The sequence below is a fragment of the Barbus barbus genome (assembly GCF_936440315.1).
Source record: "Barbus barbus genome assembly, chromosome: 45".
Lineage (NCBI taxonomy): Eukaryota > Metazoa > Chordata > Actinopteri > Cypriniformes > Cyprinidae > Barbus > Barbus barbus.
In genome coordinates this window covers 14,443,007-14,462,599 of record NC_136723.1, presented here as the reverse complement: position 1 = coordinate 14,462,599, position 19,593 = coordinate 14,443,007, and the positions used below count along the sequence as shown (strand labels likewise).

General features: G+C 38.4%; 2 protein-coding genes and 1 pseudogene across 8 annotated transcripts in view; all 3 read left to right on the top strand.

Annotated features, from left to right (window-relative positions):
- LOC306864524 (protocadherin gamma-C5-like) overlaps positions 1 to 19,593 on the top strand; it is a gene marked incomplete at its 5' end in the record, with an annotated part of 71,270 nt that overhangs the window by 14,347 nt on the left and 37,330 nt on the right. The window contains one exon of one of the 6 annotated variants that reach the window (XM_079408595.1): positions 375 to 2,955. The exons of 2 other annotated variants lie outside the window; for them this stretch is intronic. In XM_079408595.1, coding sequence (XP_079264721.1) covers positions 562 to 2,955 — 2,394 coding nt within the window. Of the gene's footprint in view, positions 1 to 374; positions 2,956 to 13,558; positions 16,127 to 19,593 lie in introns of those variants that run through there. 3 more of the 6 variants (XM_079408603.1, XM_079408593.1, XM_079408602.1) reach the window with 3 other exon arrangements.
- On the top strand, positions 3,819 to 5,046 carry LOC306864395 (protocadherin gamma-A6-like; annotated as a pseudogene). Its single transcript has one exon. The product of its transcript is annotated as a protocadherin gamma-A6-like (transcript).
- Positions 6,063 to 13,664, top strand: LOC306864394 (protocadherin gamma-A3-like; the record flags this gene model as incomplete). Its single annotated transcript, XM_079408401.1, has 5 exons — positions 6,063 to 8,459; positions 9,952 to 10,155; positions 10,451 to 11,910; positions 12,178 to 12,295; positions 13,608 to 13,664. 5 exons carry the CDS (start codon positions 6,063 to 6,065, stop codon positions 13,662 to 13,664), a joined length of 4,236 nt encoding a protein of 1,411 aa, XP_079264527.1.

Genomic DNA, 19,593 nt, shown 5'->3' with positions numbered 1-19,593 from the left:
CCTTTCAGCACCACTTTATTGAACAGAGCCTCATGTGAAGTTGTCTGCTACTATTAAACAGAGGACTGTGGTCTTCATTATGTGATTTGATTGGAATTATTATACTTTTGCTAAAATACCTTTACATTTATTCTTAACTTTTGCCTTTCTGATTACAACATAGTCATTTATTTGATAATTGGGAAATTCAGATGACTGGTTTTAAATGAGTGACAAATAGGCCTAGAAAACAATACACGTCGTTGCTAAAATTCTCTTTAGGCATAAATACATAAGCTTGATTTGCAATTCCTAATTTACACTCAGAGGGCCGCTGTTAGTCGACAAATGGAGGAGAAACTGTGTATTTTGCAGACACTCCCCCAGCATCACATGATATCAGAGAGAAAGAGAGAAAAGCTACCACCTCGGATATTATTTTCTTGCACGGATTTTCTGTAGAAAACAAGTAGTCGGGTACAATCTATAATTCAAGTCAATACATTTTCATGTCATTTATACGCTTAAAGGGTACACTCATAGATTGTTATTTCTTATTCGATCATCGGTGCAACTGAGACAATGTCTGATGCAATGATAAGACGCTCGATGCTGTTTTTGACTCTCCTGGTTCACATAGCGCGAGGGCAAGTCAGTTACTCGATTCCTGAAGAAATGGCAAAGGGATCGATTGTGGGAAATATTGCTCAGGATTTAGGCTTGGATTTACAACGACTGAAGTCAGGAAAAGCGAGAATTTATACAAGAGACAGCACGGAATACATCGAACTGAATAGAAACAATGGGTTGCTGCTTATCAGAGAGAAAATGGATCGCGAATCTCTTTGTGCAAAAACAACACCGTGTGCTTTGCATCTTCAAATGATTTTGGACAACCCGATGGAATTCTTCACGATTACAATCGAAATCACGGATATAAATGATAACGCTCCCAGTTTCGAGAAAAAGGACTTTAGATTTGAGATCAGCGAATCGGCGGCAGCGGGTGCTGGTTTTATGCTCGGAGGAGCTTTCGATGCGGATGTAGGAACAAATGATCTTCAGAATTACTCGCTTAAACCGAGTAATCAATTCCGGCTTGAATTGCATAACCAGGCAGACGGTAGTAAAAACGTTGAGATGATTTTAGGAAGGCCACTTGATAGAGAAACGCAAAGCTCATTTACTTTGTTGTTAGAAGCGTTTGATGGAGGCGATCCGGTGCTCTCTGGCACTGTGCAGATACACATAATTGTCTTAGACAATAATGATAATGCTCCTGTCTTTACGCAAAAAATATATAAAACCACCATAACAGAAAACGCACCAAAAGGCACCATATTAACAGTGGTGAGCGCGTCTGATGCAGACGAAGGATCCAACAGTGTAGTGACATACAACATATCTGACACAATGAACAAAAATGTGGCCGACATGTTTCTAATTAATGAAAAAAGTGGTGAATTAATATTAAACGGTCAGATGGACTATGAAAGAGTGGGCCATTATGAACTTAATATTCAGGCAAAAGATCAAGGAGGACTCTCTAATGCATGCAAAGTAATTGTCGATGTTCTGGACATTAATGATAATTCGCCTAGTATTAATATTGTGTCTAGTTCCCATTCAGTATCTGAAGGGTCAAAGTCTGGTACTGTTGTTTCAGTGCTAAATGTTGATGATCTCGATTCAGGTGTAAATGGTCAGGTTCAGTGCGTCTTAAACGACGATATTCCATTTTCTATTACTTCTCCGTCTAGCAATTTCTTCAGCTTGCAAACAGAGCAGGAACTGGACAGAGAGAGAGAAGCTGAGTACAATATCAGTGTAATATGTGCTGATGAGGGAGTGCCGGCGCTATCCAGCAGTGTCTCTCTCCGTGTGCAGATATCAGATGTGAATGACAATGCTCCTGTATTTGAGAAAAGTCACTATGAGGCCTGTGTGCTGGAGAATAACACACCTGGTCTCTCTATATTTACAGTTAAAGCCAGTGATGCTGATTGGAATCAGAATGCCCGTGTTGCTTATATTCTAGAAGACAGCACTGTTAATGGAGTCCCTGTCGCATCATATGTGTCAGTTCATCCTGACAGTGGACTGATTACAGCTGTGCGCTCTTTTGACTATGAACAACTGAAAGATTTTTACTTCCGGGTAAAAGCACAAGATGGAGGCTCTCCTCCGCTCAGCAGTGACGTGACTGTGAAAGTTACTATTCAAGATGAGAACGACAACGCTCCTCAGGTTCTGTATCCAGTACAGACTGGTGCTTCTGTGGTGGCTGAGATTGTGCCTCGTGCTGCAGATGTTGGATATCTGGTCACTAAAGTGGTGGCTGTTGATGTGGACTCAGGACAGAATGCCTGGCTCTCCTATAAACTACAGAAAGGTACAGACAGAGCGCTGTTTGAAGTGGGTTTACAGAATGGAGAAATAAGAACTGTGCGACAAGTGACTGATAAAGATGCGGTCAAACAAAAACTGACTGTTGTTGTGGAGGATAACGGACAGCCGTCTCGCTCAGCTGTGGTCTCCATTAACGTGGCTGTGGCTGACAGCTTTCCCGAAGTGATGTCAGAGTTCACAGACTTTACGCATGAAAAACAGCACGACGAGAACCTGACCTTTTATTTAGTTCTCGCACTGGCTGCTGTTTCTTTCTTATTTATCACATGTGTGGTTGTCATAATATCTGTAAAGATCTACAGATGGAGACAATCTCGCTTCTTATATCAGCCCAATCTGCCTGTTATTCCGTTCTATCCACCGCATTACGCAGACACAGGAGTCACTGGAACTCTGCCGCACGGGTATAATTATGAAGTGTGCATGACTACTGACTCGAGGAAGAGTGACTGTAAATTTTCTACACTCGGTGGACAGAACGTTTTAGTTGTGGACCCGAGTTTCACTGAGACGATGCAGCACGCAATCAAGGAAAATAACGGTTTGGGAAGTGAATATTCGACACTGGTAAGAACAATGCTTTATACTTAACAAAACAAACAAAATCACAATGTTCAATAAAATTTGTAAAATAATAATAATTCTAATCTTATATATTAACACGATCTTTTTATTAATAGCAATTGTCATGCTAAAATATAAATTTTAATTACTTTCAGCACCACATCTTGGACAGCGACATAGTGCAGTCTTAGAAAATGGTCTAAAATTCTTTCTTTCCATTTGGCAAGAATAACTAGAACTTTACATAGCATTACTACTACTATTCTTTTTTTTTCCATTTCCGTTGTTTTTTTTTTCTTTTTTTTTTTTTTCAAAAATGAGTTTGCTGTGGTTTTATGTGTAGTGCTTGGTGTAGACTCACAGGGCCGCTGTTGTTTGTCAACGTACAGTAGCACATTGTCTGTGTGTATTTTAAACCATGCCCAGTCAGCCCATATTAACAGTTCACAGTGAGATAGGAAACGCTTCCAGATCGCTCAATATTGTTTTGAAACCGATGCGACGTTCTGTACCGAGTCGGATTAAATAACTTGAATTTCTACTTTCCCTTTACAAAACAGAACTGCGAAATCGTTCAGGACCTTATTTTCCTCTATGGTTTGTCGGTTATCTCAAAGAAAAAAAATGCCTGGTGTCGTAATGTGGTACTCGGTATTGTTTTCCGTCGCCTTGCTTCATTCGGCACGAGGACAGGTCAGTTACTCAATTCCAGAAGAAATGGCTAAAGGCTCCACTGTGGGAAATATCGCGCAGAATTTGGGCTTGGATTTACAAAGACTAAGGTCATGAAAAACTCGCATATATACGAGTATATTGAATATATTGGTCTCAATAAAGAAACTGGCTTGCTCTTCATCAAAGAGAAAATGGATCGCGAGTCTCTTTGTGCAAAAACGACCCCGTGCGCTTTGCACCTTCAGTTGATTTTGGAAAACCCCATGGAATTATACACGATTACGATTGAAATTACGGATATAAACGATAATCCACCTACTTTCCAGAAAAAGCGAATTGAGTTTGAAATCAACGAATCGGCTGTAACGGGCGTGAGATTCATGTTAGAGAGAGCTGTGGATGCTGATGTAGGAATTATATTTAGAGTTAAAGCCAGTGATGCTAATTGGAATCAGAATGCCCGTGTTTCTTATATTCTAGAAGACAGCACTGTTAATGGAGTCCCTGTCTCATCATATGAGTCAGTTCATCCTGACAGCGGACTGATTACAGCTGTGCGCTCTTTTGACTATGAACAGCTGAAAGATTTCCACTTCCGGGTAAAAACGCAAGATGGAGGCTCTCCTCCGCTCAGCAGTAACGTGACTGTGAAAATTACTATTCAAGATGAGAATGACAACGCTCCTCAGGTTCTGTATCCAGTACAGACTGGTGCTTCTGTGGTGGCTGAGATTGTGCCTCGTGCTGCAGATGTTGGATATCTGGTCACTAAAGTGGTGGCTGTTGATGTGGACTCTGGACAGAATGCCTGGCTCTCCTATAAACTACAGAAAGCTACAGACAGAGCGCTGTTTGAAGTGGGTTTACAGAATGGAGAAATAAGAACTGTGCGACAAGTGACTGATAAAGAAGCGGTCAAACAAAAACTGACTGTTGTTGTGGAGGATAACGGGCAGCCCTCTCGCTCAGCTGTGGTCTCCATTAACGTGGCTGTGGCTGACAGCTTTCCTGAAGTGCTGTCAGAGTTCACAGACTTTACACATGAAAAACAATATAACGACAGCCTGACTTTTTATTTAATCTTGGCTCTTGCAGTGGTCTCCCTCAGTCTCAATTATATCAATTATTTCAGTGAAAATCTACAGATGGAGGCAGAGTAAGCTATTTTATAAATCTGGGGCAAATCTACCTGTAATTCCATATTACCCTCCAGTCTACACAGACGGCACATTGCAGCACGTGTATAATTATGAAATGTGTGGAACCACTGATTCAAGGATGAGTGACATGAAGTTTTTCAGGCCCTACAGTCAGAACACACTGGTGAGCCAGAGTCGCATGGGAACAGTTCAGAGAGAAAAGAAGGAGCAGGAGGTTGATGATCTGACTTTAGAGGTGAGACCTTGTTTGATGTTTTAAAATCATCTCATCAGGTTTCCACTGATTCAATACGTAGTGGACACTAAGAGAGTGTTGTACTTCTATGATGTGTGTTTCAGACCTTGATATCATGTCCTCACTATTATCCTTTATAGTTTAAAGAGGTCACCCACCCATGACTTAAGAATTGCCAGAAAAAGAAAATAAGAAAATATTACATGGATATATAAATCATAAGCTAACAATTAACAATGACAGGCAGTTTGCATATGCCTGTTAGTTACCCTCACAATCCAAAAAGTATTTAGACAATTGTCACAATTAAAAAAGCAAATGCTTTATAAAACAAAATATCAAAACACCTTGCATTTACATCAAAAACACACTTTTCAACCAAAACATTTAACCAAATGTTGTTTCTTTAGTTTCAAAATTCGAAGTAATAAATAATGACCAGTTATCTAAAAATAAAATGTGTCAAAGTACAGTTCATTCTGTGAATTATGCTTGCATAAGTTTGCTTCCTTGTTCAGACATGATACTTATAGTATTTGTAAGGTGAATATTATATAAATGTTAAATTGCGCTGGATCACGTTATGCACATTTTGTCATTTAATATGCATTTATTTCATCACAAAATAAATTATAAACCAGAACTTTTTCATAAATAGTTTATATTTTTACACAGAGTCTTACAAGTTCTGTGCATAATGCAAGTACATAACGCATGATTTTATATATAGGATATTTAATTTCTTTTTAAGTCCTTAGTATATATATATTTTTTTCCATTAAGTGAATCCTGTAGTGCTGTATTTGTGCTCTAAGTGCCGCTGTTCAACCTATATTGCCTTTCTGGTGTGTGTGTTTTAGCCCTACCTTTAACGAAACTCAAAGCAATGTCATAATTCAGATAGGGATGCTACATAACAGACCACCATCAGATTCGCATCCAGGTTCTTTAACACGAACGAAGACGCAATTTGTTGGAAGCATATTTAGTCGCATATTTTGCCTTTTTTAATGCTTTTGCTCTGTGTTTGTTGATCAAAAATGGAGTCTGGAGGAAAAGGCTGGCATTATGGATCGCTTTTCTTCTATACAGCGTGTGCGTTGGCTTTACTTTCCACTCGCGTGGCCGGACAGATTCGTTATTCTATACCTGAGGAAATGCCAGTGGGCTCGTTTGTTGGAAATATTGCCTCGGACCTCGGGCTTGAGCCGAAGAGACTGATTTCAGGAAAAGCGCGTGTTTTCACCGCAGACAGCAGCGAGTACGTTGGACTGGATAAGGAGAACGGGCATCTGGTAGTTAAAAATAAAATAGACAGAGAAGAGCTATGCGGAGAGATATCTGCCTGCAGTGTCAGTTTTGATGTCATTTTAGAGAATCCGATGGAGCTTTATCGAGTTACAGTTGACATAGAAGACATCAATGACAACAGTCCTGTTTTTCCAAAATCTAAAATTGAGCAAAAAATAAGCGAACTGGCGGTTCTAGGTGCGCGATTTCCATTAGAGAGCGCAATAGATCCAGATGTGGGAGTGAACTCGCTACAGAAATATACTCTTCAACCCACCGATCATTTTAAGCTTAATGTTCAGAATAGCGCTGGTGGTAACAAAAACGTCGAGATGGTTCTTCATTCTCCTCTCGACAGAGAAAAGAAGCAGCATCATAATTTGATTTTGACGGCTTTCGATGGTGGAAAACCACAAAGATCTGCAACTGTGCAGATTAATATTATTGTTCTTGATGTCAATGACAATGCGCCTGTGTTTAGCCAGGCGTCTTATAAAACATCAATTGTTGAAAATGCTCCTAAAACTACAATCGTAACAAAAATCAGTGCAACGGATGCTGACGAGTCTAGTCAGGGTATTCAGTACTATTTTGAGCACGCGACATCTACAGTGAAAGCTTTGTTCTCCATCGATGCAGATTCTGGCGAGGTTAAAGTCATAGGTGATATAGATTATGAAAAACATAAACAGTTTACAGTCAAAGTCAAAGCTTCAGATCACGGAGGTTTGACTGACTCCAGTGAAATAATTATTGACGTAATTGACGTAAACGATAACATGCCCAAAATTACAATAATGTCTTTTTCCAGTGCAGTATCTGAAGACGCAGCACCTGGAACTGTTATAGCAATGATAAATGTCCAGGATCTGGATTCTGGTGACAACAGTAAGATTACATGTTCAATTGATTTAAACTCTCCATTTAAAATCGTATCCTCGTTAACTAATTATTACAACCTGGTGACAGACTCAGAACTAGACAGGGAACAAACAGCAGAGTATAATATCACTATAACTGCTGTAGATGGGGGAAAGCCACCTCTTTCAAGTAAAGAGATTTTGAACCTAAAGATATCTGATGTGAATGATCATGCACCTCAGTTTGAGCAGGAATCATATAATGCCTTCATAGCTGAAAATAACCCTCCATCTACAACTATTCTGACTGTCAAAGCAGTCGACATGGACTGGGGGCAAAATGCAAAGGTTTCATATTTTCTTATCGATGGAGATTTGAATGGAGCACCTCTGGCCTCTTACATCTCCATAAATTCAGAGAGTGGAGTGATATATTCAGAAAAATCATTTGATTACGAACAACTGAAATCATTCAAAATGCAAGTCAAAGCACAAGATGGGGGCTCACCTCCTTTATCCAACAACGTGACTGTAAACATTATAATCCAAGATGAGAATGACAACGCTCCTCAGGTTCTGTATCCAGTACAGACTGGTGCTTCTGTGGTGGCTGAGATTGTGCCTCGTGCTGCAGATGTTGGATATCTGGTCACTAAAGTGGTGGCTGTTGATGTGGACTCTGGACAGAATGCCTGGCTCTCTTATAAACTACAGAAAGCTACAGACAGAGCGCTGTTTGAAGTGGGTTTACAGAATGGAGAAATAAGAACTGTGCGACAAGTGACTGATAAAGATGCGGTCAAACAAAAACTGACTGTTGTTGTGGAGGATAACGGACAGCCCTCTCGCTCAGCTGTGGTCTCCATTAATGTGGCTGTGGCTGACAGCTTTCCCGAAGGGATGTCAGAGTTCACAGACTTTACACATGAAAAACAACATAACAACAGTTTGACTTTTTATTTAATCTTGGCTCTTGCAGTGGTCTCCCTGCTCTTCATAGTCTCAATTATATCAATCATTTCAGTCAAAGTCTACAGATGGAGGCAGAATAAGATACTTTATAAATCCGGGGCAAATCTACCTGTAATTCCATATTACCCTCCAGTCTACACAGACGGCACATTACAGCACGTGTATAATTATGAAATGTGTGGAACCACTGATTCAAGGATGAGTGACATGAAGTTTGCCAGGCCCTACAGTCAGAACACACTGGTGAGCCAGAGTCGCATGGGAACAGTTCAGAGAGAAAAGAAGGAGCAGGAGGTTGATGACTCGAATTTAGAGGTGAGACCTTGTTTGATGTTTTAAAATCATCTCATCAGGCTTCCATTGGATTTAATAAGTAATGGAGACCAGATAATGTTGTACATCTATAGCATTTTTATTGTGCTGTGTGTTTCAAACTTTTAAATAATTTTCCTGTTTATATACTACAAATTACAGTTTTTTTTTTGTAATATATTACTTATCTATAAATTATCTTCTAGGAGTTGGAAGAAATAAAATATTGAATAATTACAGAAATGATAAACTAACAATAAATAAACGAAATAGAGAGTTTGCATATGCATGTTAGTCACTCACAATTGTGTCATTTATGCAGTGGCCCCAAATTATATTTGGACACTTTAAGACATAATTCAAAATGTGTATGGTCTATAACAATAAGAGCAAATGGCATTTACTAGTAATAAAGCACAAACACCCTTTTCAATGAAAAAGTTTCTTAGGTTTCAAACTATGAAGCAATAAATAATGAGCTTATGACTAGTCAGTTAAAAATAAATTTAAAACGTGCCTCAGAAAAGTAAACTTAGTTCTGAGAAGAGCTCCAAAATAATTTGCTGGCAAATATTTGTTTAGATTTTTATTTTTATGTTTTAATGCAATAATATTCTTGTGTTTTTAGTGTGAAGCAGGTGTCCAAAACAGTTTAAATACTTTTTGGGGCCAATTTATATCATCTCATTTTTTTGTGCAGTGTTTGTGTGTCCAGTAGAAATAAATGCAAAGTCGTTTTAAAGCCTTGCTCTTCTGCTGAGACATGACACTACTTTTTTTTTTTTCATTTAGGTAAAATTTTGAGTTCATGTTATATAAATGAAGGAGGAAAACATGCTAAATCCGGGTATACACATTTTCTCATTTACATTAATTTAATATGCATTATTGGATCACCACACGGGCATATCAAATGATTTCACCTCTGTACATAATTATAATTGGTTCAACTAAAAATCTCCCCAGTCTCTCACAATCTTTGAGGTTCTTTGACTTGTGAAACATGTCAAAACCACCTCTATCCCCTCCCACTTTGCCCTTTTATTTTTATGCCATGTTTCATAACCCAATGTGTAACTTCATATATAGAATTTTTTACTTTTTTTTATTCTTGATCATATTTTTTTTTATGTATAGGCCTATATTTTTCCTCGAATAAGTGACTATTCTGTAATGCTGTATTTGGACTGTAAGTGCCGCTGTTCAACCTATATAGCGTTTCTGGCGTGTGTGTGCGTGTTTATCTCTTTCTTTAACAAAACCTAATCCAATGGCATAATTCTGACATCACCAACTGCTAACATTGGATGCTACATAACAGACAGCCATCAGATTCGTCTCCAGGTTGATTACCCACAAGAAGACGCAGTTTGCTTGAACCATATAATTAATTAATCACACATTTTGCTTTTAATGCTTCAGCTCGATATTTGTTGATCAAAAATGGAGTCTGGAGGAAAAGGCTGGCATTATGGATCGCTTTTCTTCTATACAGCGTGTGCGTTTGGCTTTACTTTCCACTCGCGTGGCCGGACAGATTCGTTATTCTATACCTGAGGAAATGCCAGTGGGCTCGTTTGTTGGAAATATTGCCTCGGACCTCGGGCTTGAGCCGAAGAGACTGATTTCAGGAAAAGCGCGTGTTTTCACCGCAGACAGCAGCGAGTACGTTGGACTGGATAAGGAGAACGGGCATCTGGTAGTTAAAAATAAAATAGACAGAAGAGCTATGCGGAGAGATATCTGCCTGCAGTGTCAGTTTTGATGTCATTTTAGAGAATCCGATGGAGCTTTATCGAGTTACAGTTGACATACAAGACATCAATGACAACAGTCCTGTTTTTCCAAAATCTAAAATTGAGCAAGAAATCAGCGAATTAGCGGTTCTAGGTGCGCGATTTCCATTAGAGAGCGCAATAGATCCAGATGTGGGAGTGAACTCGCTACAGAAATATACTCTTCAACCCACTGATCATTTTAAGCTTAATGTTCAGAATGGTGATGACGGTAGTAAAAACGTCGAGATGGTTCTTCATTCTCCTCTCGACAGAGAAAAGAAGCAGCATCATAATTTGATTTTGACGGCTTTCGATGGTGGAAAACCACAAAGATCTGCAACTGTGCAGATTAATATTATTGTTCTTGATGGAAATGATAATGCGCCTGTGTTTAGCCAGGCGTCTTATAAAACATCAATTGTTGAAAATGCTCCTAAAACTACAATCGTAACAAAAATCAGTGCAACGGATGCTGACGAGTCTAGTCAGGGTATTCAGTACTATTTTGAGCACGCGACATCTACAGTGAAAGCTTTGTTCTCCATCGATGCAGATTATGGGGAGGTTAAAGTCATAGGTGATATAGATTATGAAAAACATAAACAGTTTAAAATCAAGGTCAGAGCTAAAGATCACGGAGGTTTGACTGACTCAAGTGAAATAATTATTGACGTAATTGACGTAAACGATAACACGCCCAAAATTACAATAATGTCTTTTTCCAGTGCAGTATCTGAAGACGCAGCACCTGGAACTGTTATAGCAATGATAAATGTCCAGGATCTGGATTCTGGTGACAACAGTAAGATTACATGTTCAATTGATTTAAACTCTCCATTTAAAATCATATCTTCGTTAACTAATTATTACAACCTGGTGACAGACTCAGAACTAGACAGGGAACAAACAGCAGAGTATAATATCACTATAACTGCTGTAGATGGGGGAAAGCCACCTCTTTCAAGTAAAGAGATTTTGAACCTAAAGATATCTGATGTGAATGATCATGCACCTCAGTTTGAGCAGGAATCATATAATGCCTTCATAGCTGAAAATAACCCTCCATCTACAACTATTTTGACTGTCAAAGCAGTCGACATGGACTGGGGGCAAAATGCGAAGGTTTCATATTTTCTTATCGATGGAGATTTGAATGGAGCACCTCTGGCCTCTTACATCTCCATAAATTCAGAGAGTGGAGTGATATATTCAGAAAAATCATTTGATTACGAACAACTGAAATCATTCAAAATGCAAGTCAAAGCACAAGATGGGGGCTCACCTCCTTTATCCAACAACGTGACTGTAAACATTATAATCCAAGATGAGAATGACAACGCTCCTCAGGTTCTGTATCCAGTACAGACTGGCGCTTCTGTGGTGGCTGAGATTGTGCCTCGTGCTGCAGATGTTGGATATCTGGTCACTAAAGTGGTGGCTGTTGATGTGGACTCTGGACAGAATGCCTGGCTCTCCTATAAACTACAGAAAGCTACAGACAGAGCGCTGTTTGAAGTGGGTTTACAGAATGGAGAAATAAGAACTGTGCGACAAGTGACTGATAAAGATGCGGTCAAACAAACACTGACTGTTGTTGTGGAGGATAACGGACAGCCCTCTCGCTCAGCTGTGGTCTCCATTAATGTGGCTGTGGCTGACAGCTTTCCCGAAGGGATGTCAGAGTTCACAGACTTTACACATGAAAAACAACATAACAACAGTTTGACTTTTTATTTAATCTTGGCTCTTGCAGTGGTCTCCCTGCTCTTCATAGTCTCAATTATATCAATCATTTCAGTCAAAATCTACAGATGGAGGCAGAATAAGATACTTTATAAATCCGGGGCAAATCTACCTGTAATTCCATATTACCCTCCAGTCTACACAGACGGCACATTACAGCACGTGTATAATTATGAAATGTGTGGAACCACTGATTCAAGGATGAGTGACATGAAGTTTGCCAGGCCCTACAGTCAGAACACACTGGTGAGCCAGAGTCGCATGGGAACAGTTCAGAGAGAAAAGAAGGAGCAGGAGGTTGATGACTTGAATTTAGAGGTGAGACCTTGTTTGATGTTTTAAAATCATCTCATCAGGCTTCCATTGGATTTAATAAGTAATGGAGACCAGATAATGTTGTACATCTATAGCATTTTTATTGTGCTGTGTGTTTCAAACTTTTAAATAATTTTCCTGTTTATATACTACAAATTACATTTTTTTTTTTTTTGTAATATATTACTTATCTATAAATTATCTTCTAGGAGTTGGAAGAAATAAAATATTGAATAATTACAGAAATGATAAACTAACAATAAATAAACGAAATAGAGAGTTTGCATATGCATGTTAGTCACTCACAATTGTGTCATTTATGCAGTGGCCCCAAATTATATTTGGACACTTTAAGACATAATTCAAAATGTGTATGGTCTATAACAATAAGAGCAAATGGCATTTACTAGTAATAAAGCACAAACACCCTTTTCAATTAAAAAGTTTCTTAGGATTCAAACTATGAAGCAATAAATAATGAGCTTATGACTAGTCAGTTAAAAATAAATTTAAAACGTGCCTCAGAAAAGTAAACTTAGTTCTGAGAAGAGCTCCAAAATAATTTGCTGGCAAATATTTGTTTAGATTTTTATTTTTATGTTTTAATGCAATAATATTCTTATGTTTTTAGTGTGAAGCAGGTGTCCAAAACAGTTTAAATACTTTTTGGGGCCAATTTATATCATCTCATTTTTTTTGTGCAGTGTTTGTGTGTCCAGTAGAAATAAATGCAAAGTCGTTTTAAAGCCTTGCTCTTCTGCTGAGACATGACACTACTTTTTTTTTTTCATTTAGGTAACATTTTGAGTTCATGTTATATAAATGAAGGAGGAAAACATGCTAAATCCGGGTATACACATTTTCTCATTTACATTAATTTAATATGCATTATTGGATCACCACAGGGGCATATCAAATGATTTCACCTCTGTACATAATTCAACTAAAAATCTCCCCAGTCTCTCACAATGTTTGAGGTTCTTTGACTTGTGAAACATGTCAAAACCACCTCTATCCCCTCCCACTTTGCCCTTTTATTTTTATGCCATGTTTCATAACCCAATGTGTAACTTCATATATGGAATTTTTTACTTTTTTTTTATTCTTGATCATATTTTTTTTTATGTATAGGCCTATATTTTTCCTCGAATAAGTGACTATTCTGTAATGCTGTATTTGGACTGTAAGTGCCGCTGTTCAACCTATATAGCCTTTCTGGCGTGTGTGTGCGTGTTTATCTCTTTCTTTAACAAAACCTAATCCAATGGCATAATTCTGACATCACCAACTGCTAACATTGGATGCTACATAACAGAGAGCCATCAGATTCGTCTCCAGGTTGATTACCCACAAGAAGACGCAGTTTGCTTGAACCATATAATTAATTAATCACACATTTTGCTTTTAATGCTTCAGCTCGATATTTGTTGAACAAAAATGGAGTCTGGAGGAAAAGGCTGGCATTATGGATCGCTTTTCTTCTATACAGCGTGTGCGTTGGCTTTACTTTCCACTCGCGTGGCCGGACAGATTCGTTATTCTATACCTGAGGAAATGCCAGTGGGCTCGTTTGTTGGAAACATTGCCTCGGACCTCGGGCTTGAGCCCAAGAGACTGATTTCAGGAAAAGCGCGTGTTTTCACCGCAGACAGCAGCGAGTACGTTGGACTGGATAAGGAGAACGGGCATCTGGTAGTTAAAAATAAAATAGACAGAGAAGAGCTATGCGGAGAGATATCTGCCTGCAGTGTCAGTTTTGATGTCATTTTAGAGAATCCTATGGAGCTTTATCGAGTTACAGTTGACATAGAAGACATCAATGACAACAGTCCAGTTTTTCCAAAATCTAAAATTGAGCAAGAAATCAGCGAATTAGCGGTTCTAGGTGCGCGATTTCCATTAGAGAGCGCAATAGATCCAGATGTGGGAGTGAACTCGCTACAGAAATATACTCTTCAACCCACCGATCATTTTAAGCTTAATGTTCAGAATAGCGCTGGTGGTAACAAAAACGTCGAGATGGTTCTTCATTCTCCTCTCGACAGAGAAAAGAAGCAGCATCATAATTTGATTTTGACGGCTTTCGATGGTGGAAAACCACAAAGATCTGCAACTGTGCAGATTAATATTATTGTTCTTGATGGAAATGATAATGCGCCTGTGTTTAGCCAGGCGTCTTATAAAACATCAATTGTTGAAAATGCTCCTAAAACTACAATCGTAACAAAAATCAGTGCAACGGATGCTGACGAGTCTAGTCAGGGTATTCAGTACTATTTTGAGCACGCGACATCTACAGTGAAAGCTTTGTTCTCCATCGATGCAGATTCTGGCGAGGTTAAAGTCATAGGTGATATAGATTATGAAAAACATAAACAGTTTACAGTCAAAGTCAAAGCTAAAGATCACGGAGGTTTGACTGACTCCAGTGAAATAATTATTGACGTAATTGACGTAAACGATAACATGCCCAAAATTACAATAATGTCTTTTTCCAGTGCAGTATCTGAAGACGCAGCACCTGGAACTGTTATAGCAATGATAAATGTCCAGGATCTGGATTCTGGTGACAACAGTAAGATTACATGTTCAATTGATTTAAACTCTCCATTTAAAATCATATCTTCGTTAACTAATTATTACAACCTGGTGACAGACTCAGAACTAGACAGGGAACAAACAGCAGAGCATAATATCACTATAACTGCTGTAGATGGGGGAAAGCCACCTCTTTCAAGTAAAGAGATTTTGAACCTAAAGATATCTGATGTGAATGATCATGCACCTCAGTTTGAGCAGGAATCATATAATGCCTTCATAGCTGAAAATAACCCTCCATCTACAACTATTCTGTCTGTCAAAGCAGTCGACATGGACTGGGGGCAAAATGCGAAGATTTCATATTTTCTTATCGACGGAGATTTGAATGGAGCACCTCTGGCCTCTTACATCTCCATAAATTCAGAGAGTGGAGTGATATATTCAGAAAAATCATTTGATTACGAACAACTGAAATCATTCAAAATGCAAGTCAAAGCGCAAGATGGGGGCTCACCCCCTTTATCCAACAACGTGACTGTAAACATTATAATCAGAGATCAGAATGACAACGCTCCTCAGGTTCTGTATCCAGTACAGACTGGTGCTTCTGTGGTGGCTGAGATTGTGCCTCGTGCTGCAGATGTTGGATATCTGGTCACTAAAGTGGTGGCTGTTGATGTGGACTCTGGACAGAATGCCTGGCTCTCCTATAAACTACAGAAAGCTACAGACAGAGCGCTGTTTGAAGTGGGTTTACAGAATGGAGAAATAAGAACTGTGCGACAAGTGACTGATAAAGATGCGGTCAAACAAAAACTGACTGTTGTTGTGGAGGATAACGGACAGCCCTCTCGCTCAGCTGTGGTCTCCATTAACGTGGCTGTGGCTGACAGCTTTCCCGAAGTTCTGTCAGAGTTCACAGACTTTACACATGAAAAACAATATAACGACAGCCTGACTTTTTATTTAATCTTGGCTCTTGCAGTGGTCTCCCTGCTCTTCATAGTCTCAATTATATCAATCATTTCAGTGAAAATCTACAGATGGAGGCAGAGTAAGCTATTTTATAAATCTGGGGCAAACCTACCTGTAATTCCATATTACCCTCCAGTCTACACAGACGGCACATTGCAGCACGTGTATAATTATGAAATGTGTGGAACCACTGATTCAAGGATGAGTGACATGAAGTTTGTCAGGCCCTACAGTCAGAACACACTGGTGAGCCAGAGTCGCATGGGAACAGTTCAGAGAGAAAAGGAGGAGCAGGAGGTTGATGATCTGACTTTAGAGGTGAGATTCTCATAAGTGCTCATTGCAGCAGCAGCAGTTTAAAGCTTCAAGTGCATGCTGTACTATATATTTTTTTGTTTGTTTGTTTTTTGAAGATAAACAGCAAGTCATTAACTTAAAAAAAAAAACCTTATATGTTAGCAGAGGTTGATATGTATTGTTTTGTGAAACTAGACTCCTAGTTCAGTTTCTCAAATACGTCACAATATTGGTGCACAGTGAACTCTATTCCACCCACAAACACCCACACACGCTCTGCTACTTGGTGTTGACACATTTTGTCTTTCTCAGGCTTTCACGAAGAGATGATGTGACATTTATTCAACTATACAGCAATACATGCATTACAATTTTATTACAATGCAAAACATTAAATATTTTTTACAAGTTTTGTGTGGCCACTTTAATGCAACATTGAATACAACATAAAAAAAGGAATTACACTACTGTGAGATTTTGACAGGTAATTCAGTCATACAGTTGTCCAGGCTTTAGCTGGATTTGCCATAATAATTGCTTCAATGATTGCTCCCGTTATACTTTTCCCTGTTCACGTGGAGCTTCAGTTATGGATCATATGTCAGGGCTTTTTAATACTGCAAATATTCCTCTGCCATTGCTGCTATTTCTTGTTGTGATTTCTGCAAGTTTAAAACATTGAGGTGTTTTTTAAAAGGCATTGAGTGATGCAGAATGTGCTTTTTTTTATCACATTTATAAGTTTTGAACTTGTGCTACATTTTTTGAAACACAATCAAAATGACTCATTATGCCATAGTACTGTCCATAGTCTGTATCAGATACAAGCATATATTTCTGTCATCAGCTCGGATTTATGATAGCCTGATATTACATAATGAAAATCCAGTTTTTGTGGGTTTTTTAATCCAAAACTAGTTGTCAGATGATTGTTAAGTTAAATGACGTGTATAAAATGAGGACATCCAATACTCAATCTACTGCTTGGATTTTCTTTCAATCAATTCTCTCTGTTCCTCAGTGCTGAATACATTCTGCTACAAACTGTCTTTATATGAGAATAAATAGAAAAACAGGAATAACAAACCCTTGCTTCTATCCAAGCATAAACCTCCTATGGAAAGTAAAGGACTGAATGGGCTATTCCTCTGAATATTTCTGCTTTGTTGTCAATAACATAATTGTGTATTTAGTGCATCCAAATTTTAAATCATCCCCCTTAATCATCTTAATCAGGGCTGTCCAAACTCGGTCCTGGAGGGCCCGTGTCCTGCAGAGTTTAGCTCCAACCCTAATTAAACACACCTGAAGCATCTAATCAAGCTCTTAGGCATACTAGAAACTTCCATGCAGGTGTGTAGAGGCAAGTTGGAGCTAAACTCTGCAGGACACCGGCCCTTCAGGACCAAGTTTGGACAGCCCTGCTCTTAATGATTCATGATGAGCATCATAGGGTGATTTCTCTAATATTACAGTTGCTAAATGTGTGGGTTCTGCATTAAACTCTTACAGAAGCTAGGAGTGGCTTCTCTGCAGTGAGCGTGCAGCCAGATATCTGAAACACATCAAATGTGTGTCACAGCTGAAGCTCTAATCCTGTCTCTAAGGTCCACTGCCCAGATCTCATAAATATTACATTTATATTGAAAAAAAGAAAAACAATCCCTTGTGGAGTCGTTTTCCATATGCCAAAAAATGTATATTTCCCAGTTTAATTGCAGAAAAGTGTAAACTGTAAAACACATTCATATAGTACAATGCATCATTTTGTTTACATTTAATGAGGGGGGGGGGGGGGGGGGGGGTCACAAACAAAATACAGAAGAGTGAACTAGCATAGTAATTTGTTTATCATAGTGATCTCTTCCGTTGCAGTAAAATGGTGTGATCAGTACAGATGTACTACAGTGATTTTTTTTTTATCAAATTAGAAGTGCAGGATCAATGTGAGTAAAGCTCAGACAGCACATGAAATCTGTGCTGGTGTTTGTGAGAATGCTGACTCTCAGCCAGGGGGGAATGAGGGGCCTTTTCTCTCTGCAGTGAGATTCTTTGTCCTGCTTTTGCCTCCTCAAAGCTGCTTGTGTCTGTATGTGCCTACATACGAGCTGCAAACAGCGATACTGTCAATAAGTCAAAAATTATATTGTATATTTTTGATTTTAGTGCACACATGTGCATGTCCTTACATATGTAATATAAAGGTTTATATGCAGTGCTTAAAAATCCTTCTTATTTTCTTTTCCTTTACATGCCTGCTTCTGTTTATTCAGACAGCTTGAACACAACCCACACCACCTACAGATACGCATATCCATATTCTCTCTCTCTCCTTTAACGCACATATTACTCCCTTGACAACATGTGTTTCCATGACAACAGACTGAGCCAGACCATTCCATTTCTTCCTTGGGGGGTTGTTTTTGTGTAAGGGGGGTACTCTTGAAGCCAAAGAGTCAGTACACCCCCCTTTCTGGCTCTCCCATGCTCCCTCTTGTGCTCAGTAGAAGTGTTTACCATTGTAAGTGTCATCACTATCCATATATCTTTTTTTTTATTATTGTATATTGCACAATTACCATTAGTAAAACGATTGATTTTGGCATTTGTTGTGATTGCATACTGACATATTCATCCTTGTCTCCTTTAGAAGCAGAGATGATAAAACATCTATTCCACACACAAATAATTATGATAAAACATTATAATTAATGTATAAATAGTATTTATATATACAAACATAAACACTCACACAAAAAATACTACTAACCATGTTTTTTGTCTCTTTTTTCTCTCTTCTCTTTTGTCTGCTACATTCCACCTCTTCACCTGGCTTTCACCAAAAAAGGTAAGAACAAATTCCCTTTTCTGTTAAAAATGTGTTAATGCCTTTGAAATGCAATGCTTAGTACATATGAACGAAGTCAGCTATTTCTTATGAAATTTTAATTGGAGGAGGCAAATGTGTGTTGTTTTTTTCATATGTAGGGTCAAATTTGGCTCAATGCACATTTGATTTCTCTCTAAATGACGAACAACGACAACAAGAACACTTGCTTGTCACTATACGCACTGCCAAATTGTCCTAATACATGAAGTCATTACATGCACATTTTAAAAACTGTGTAGCTAATGAAAATCCCTGAAATTATGATCAAATATTTTAGACAAAATGATGTGTTATGATTCAATATTTCATTGTATTACTTAAATATTGGATTGCAATATCAAATATAGTTGCATATCGTGACAAATTTTGATTTATCACTACTGCCCCATTATCAATATAGTCTGCCCTGTGGCCTTATGCACAGTATGTGGGGCATTTATCTACAATAATAGGTGAAAGGCCTCTCTAGCTGCCTTTATATTTCTTGTATTTTGAAATACACTGTCAGTTAAAATTAAATAAAGAGTAATAATATGACTGTCATGTTCATTGAATGGAACTTTTAACCCTGTTGTACCAAATTTGTTTGCCTAATATG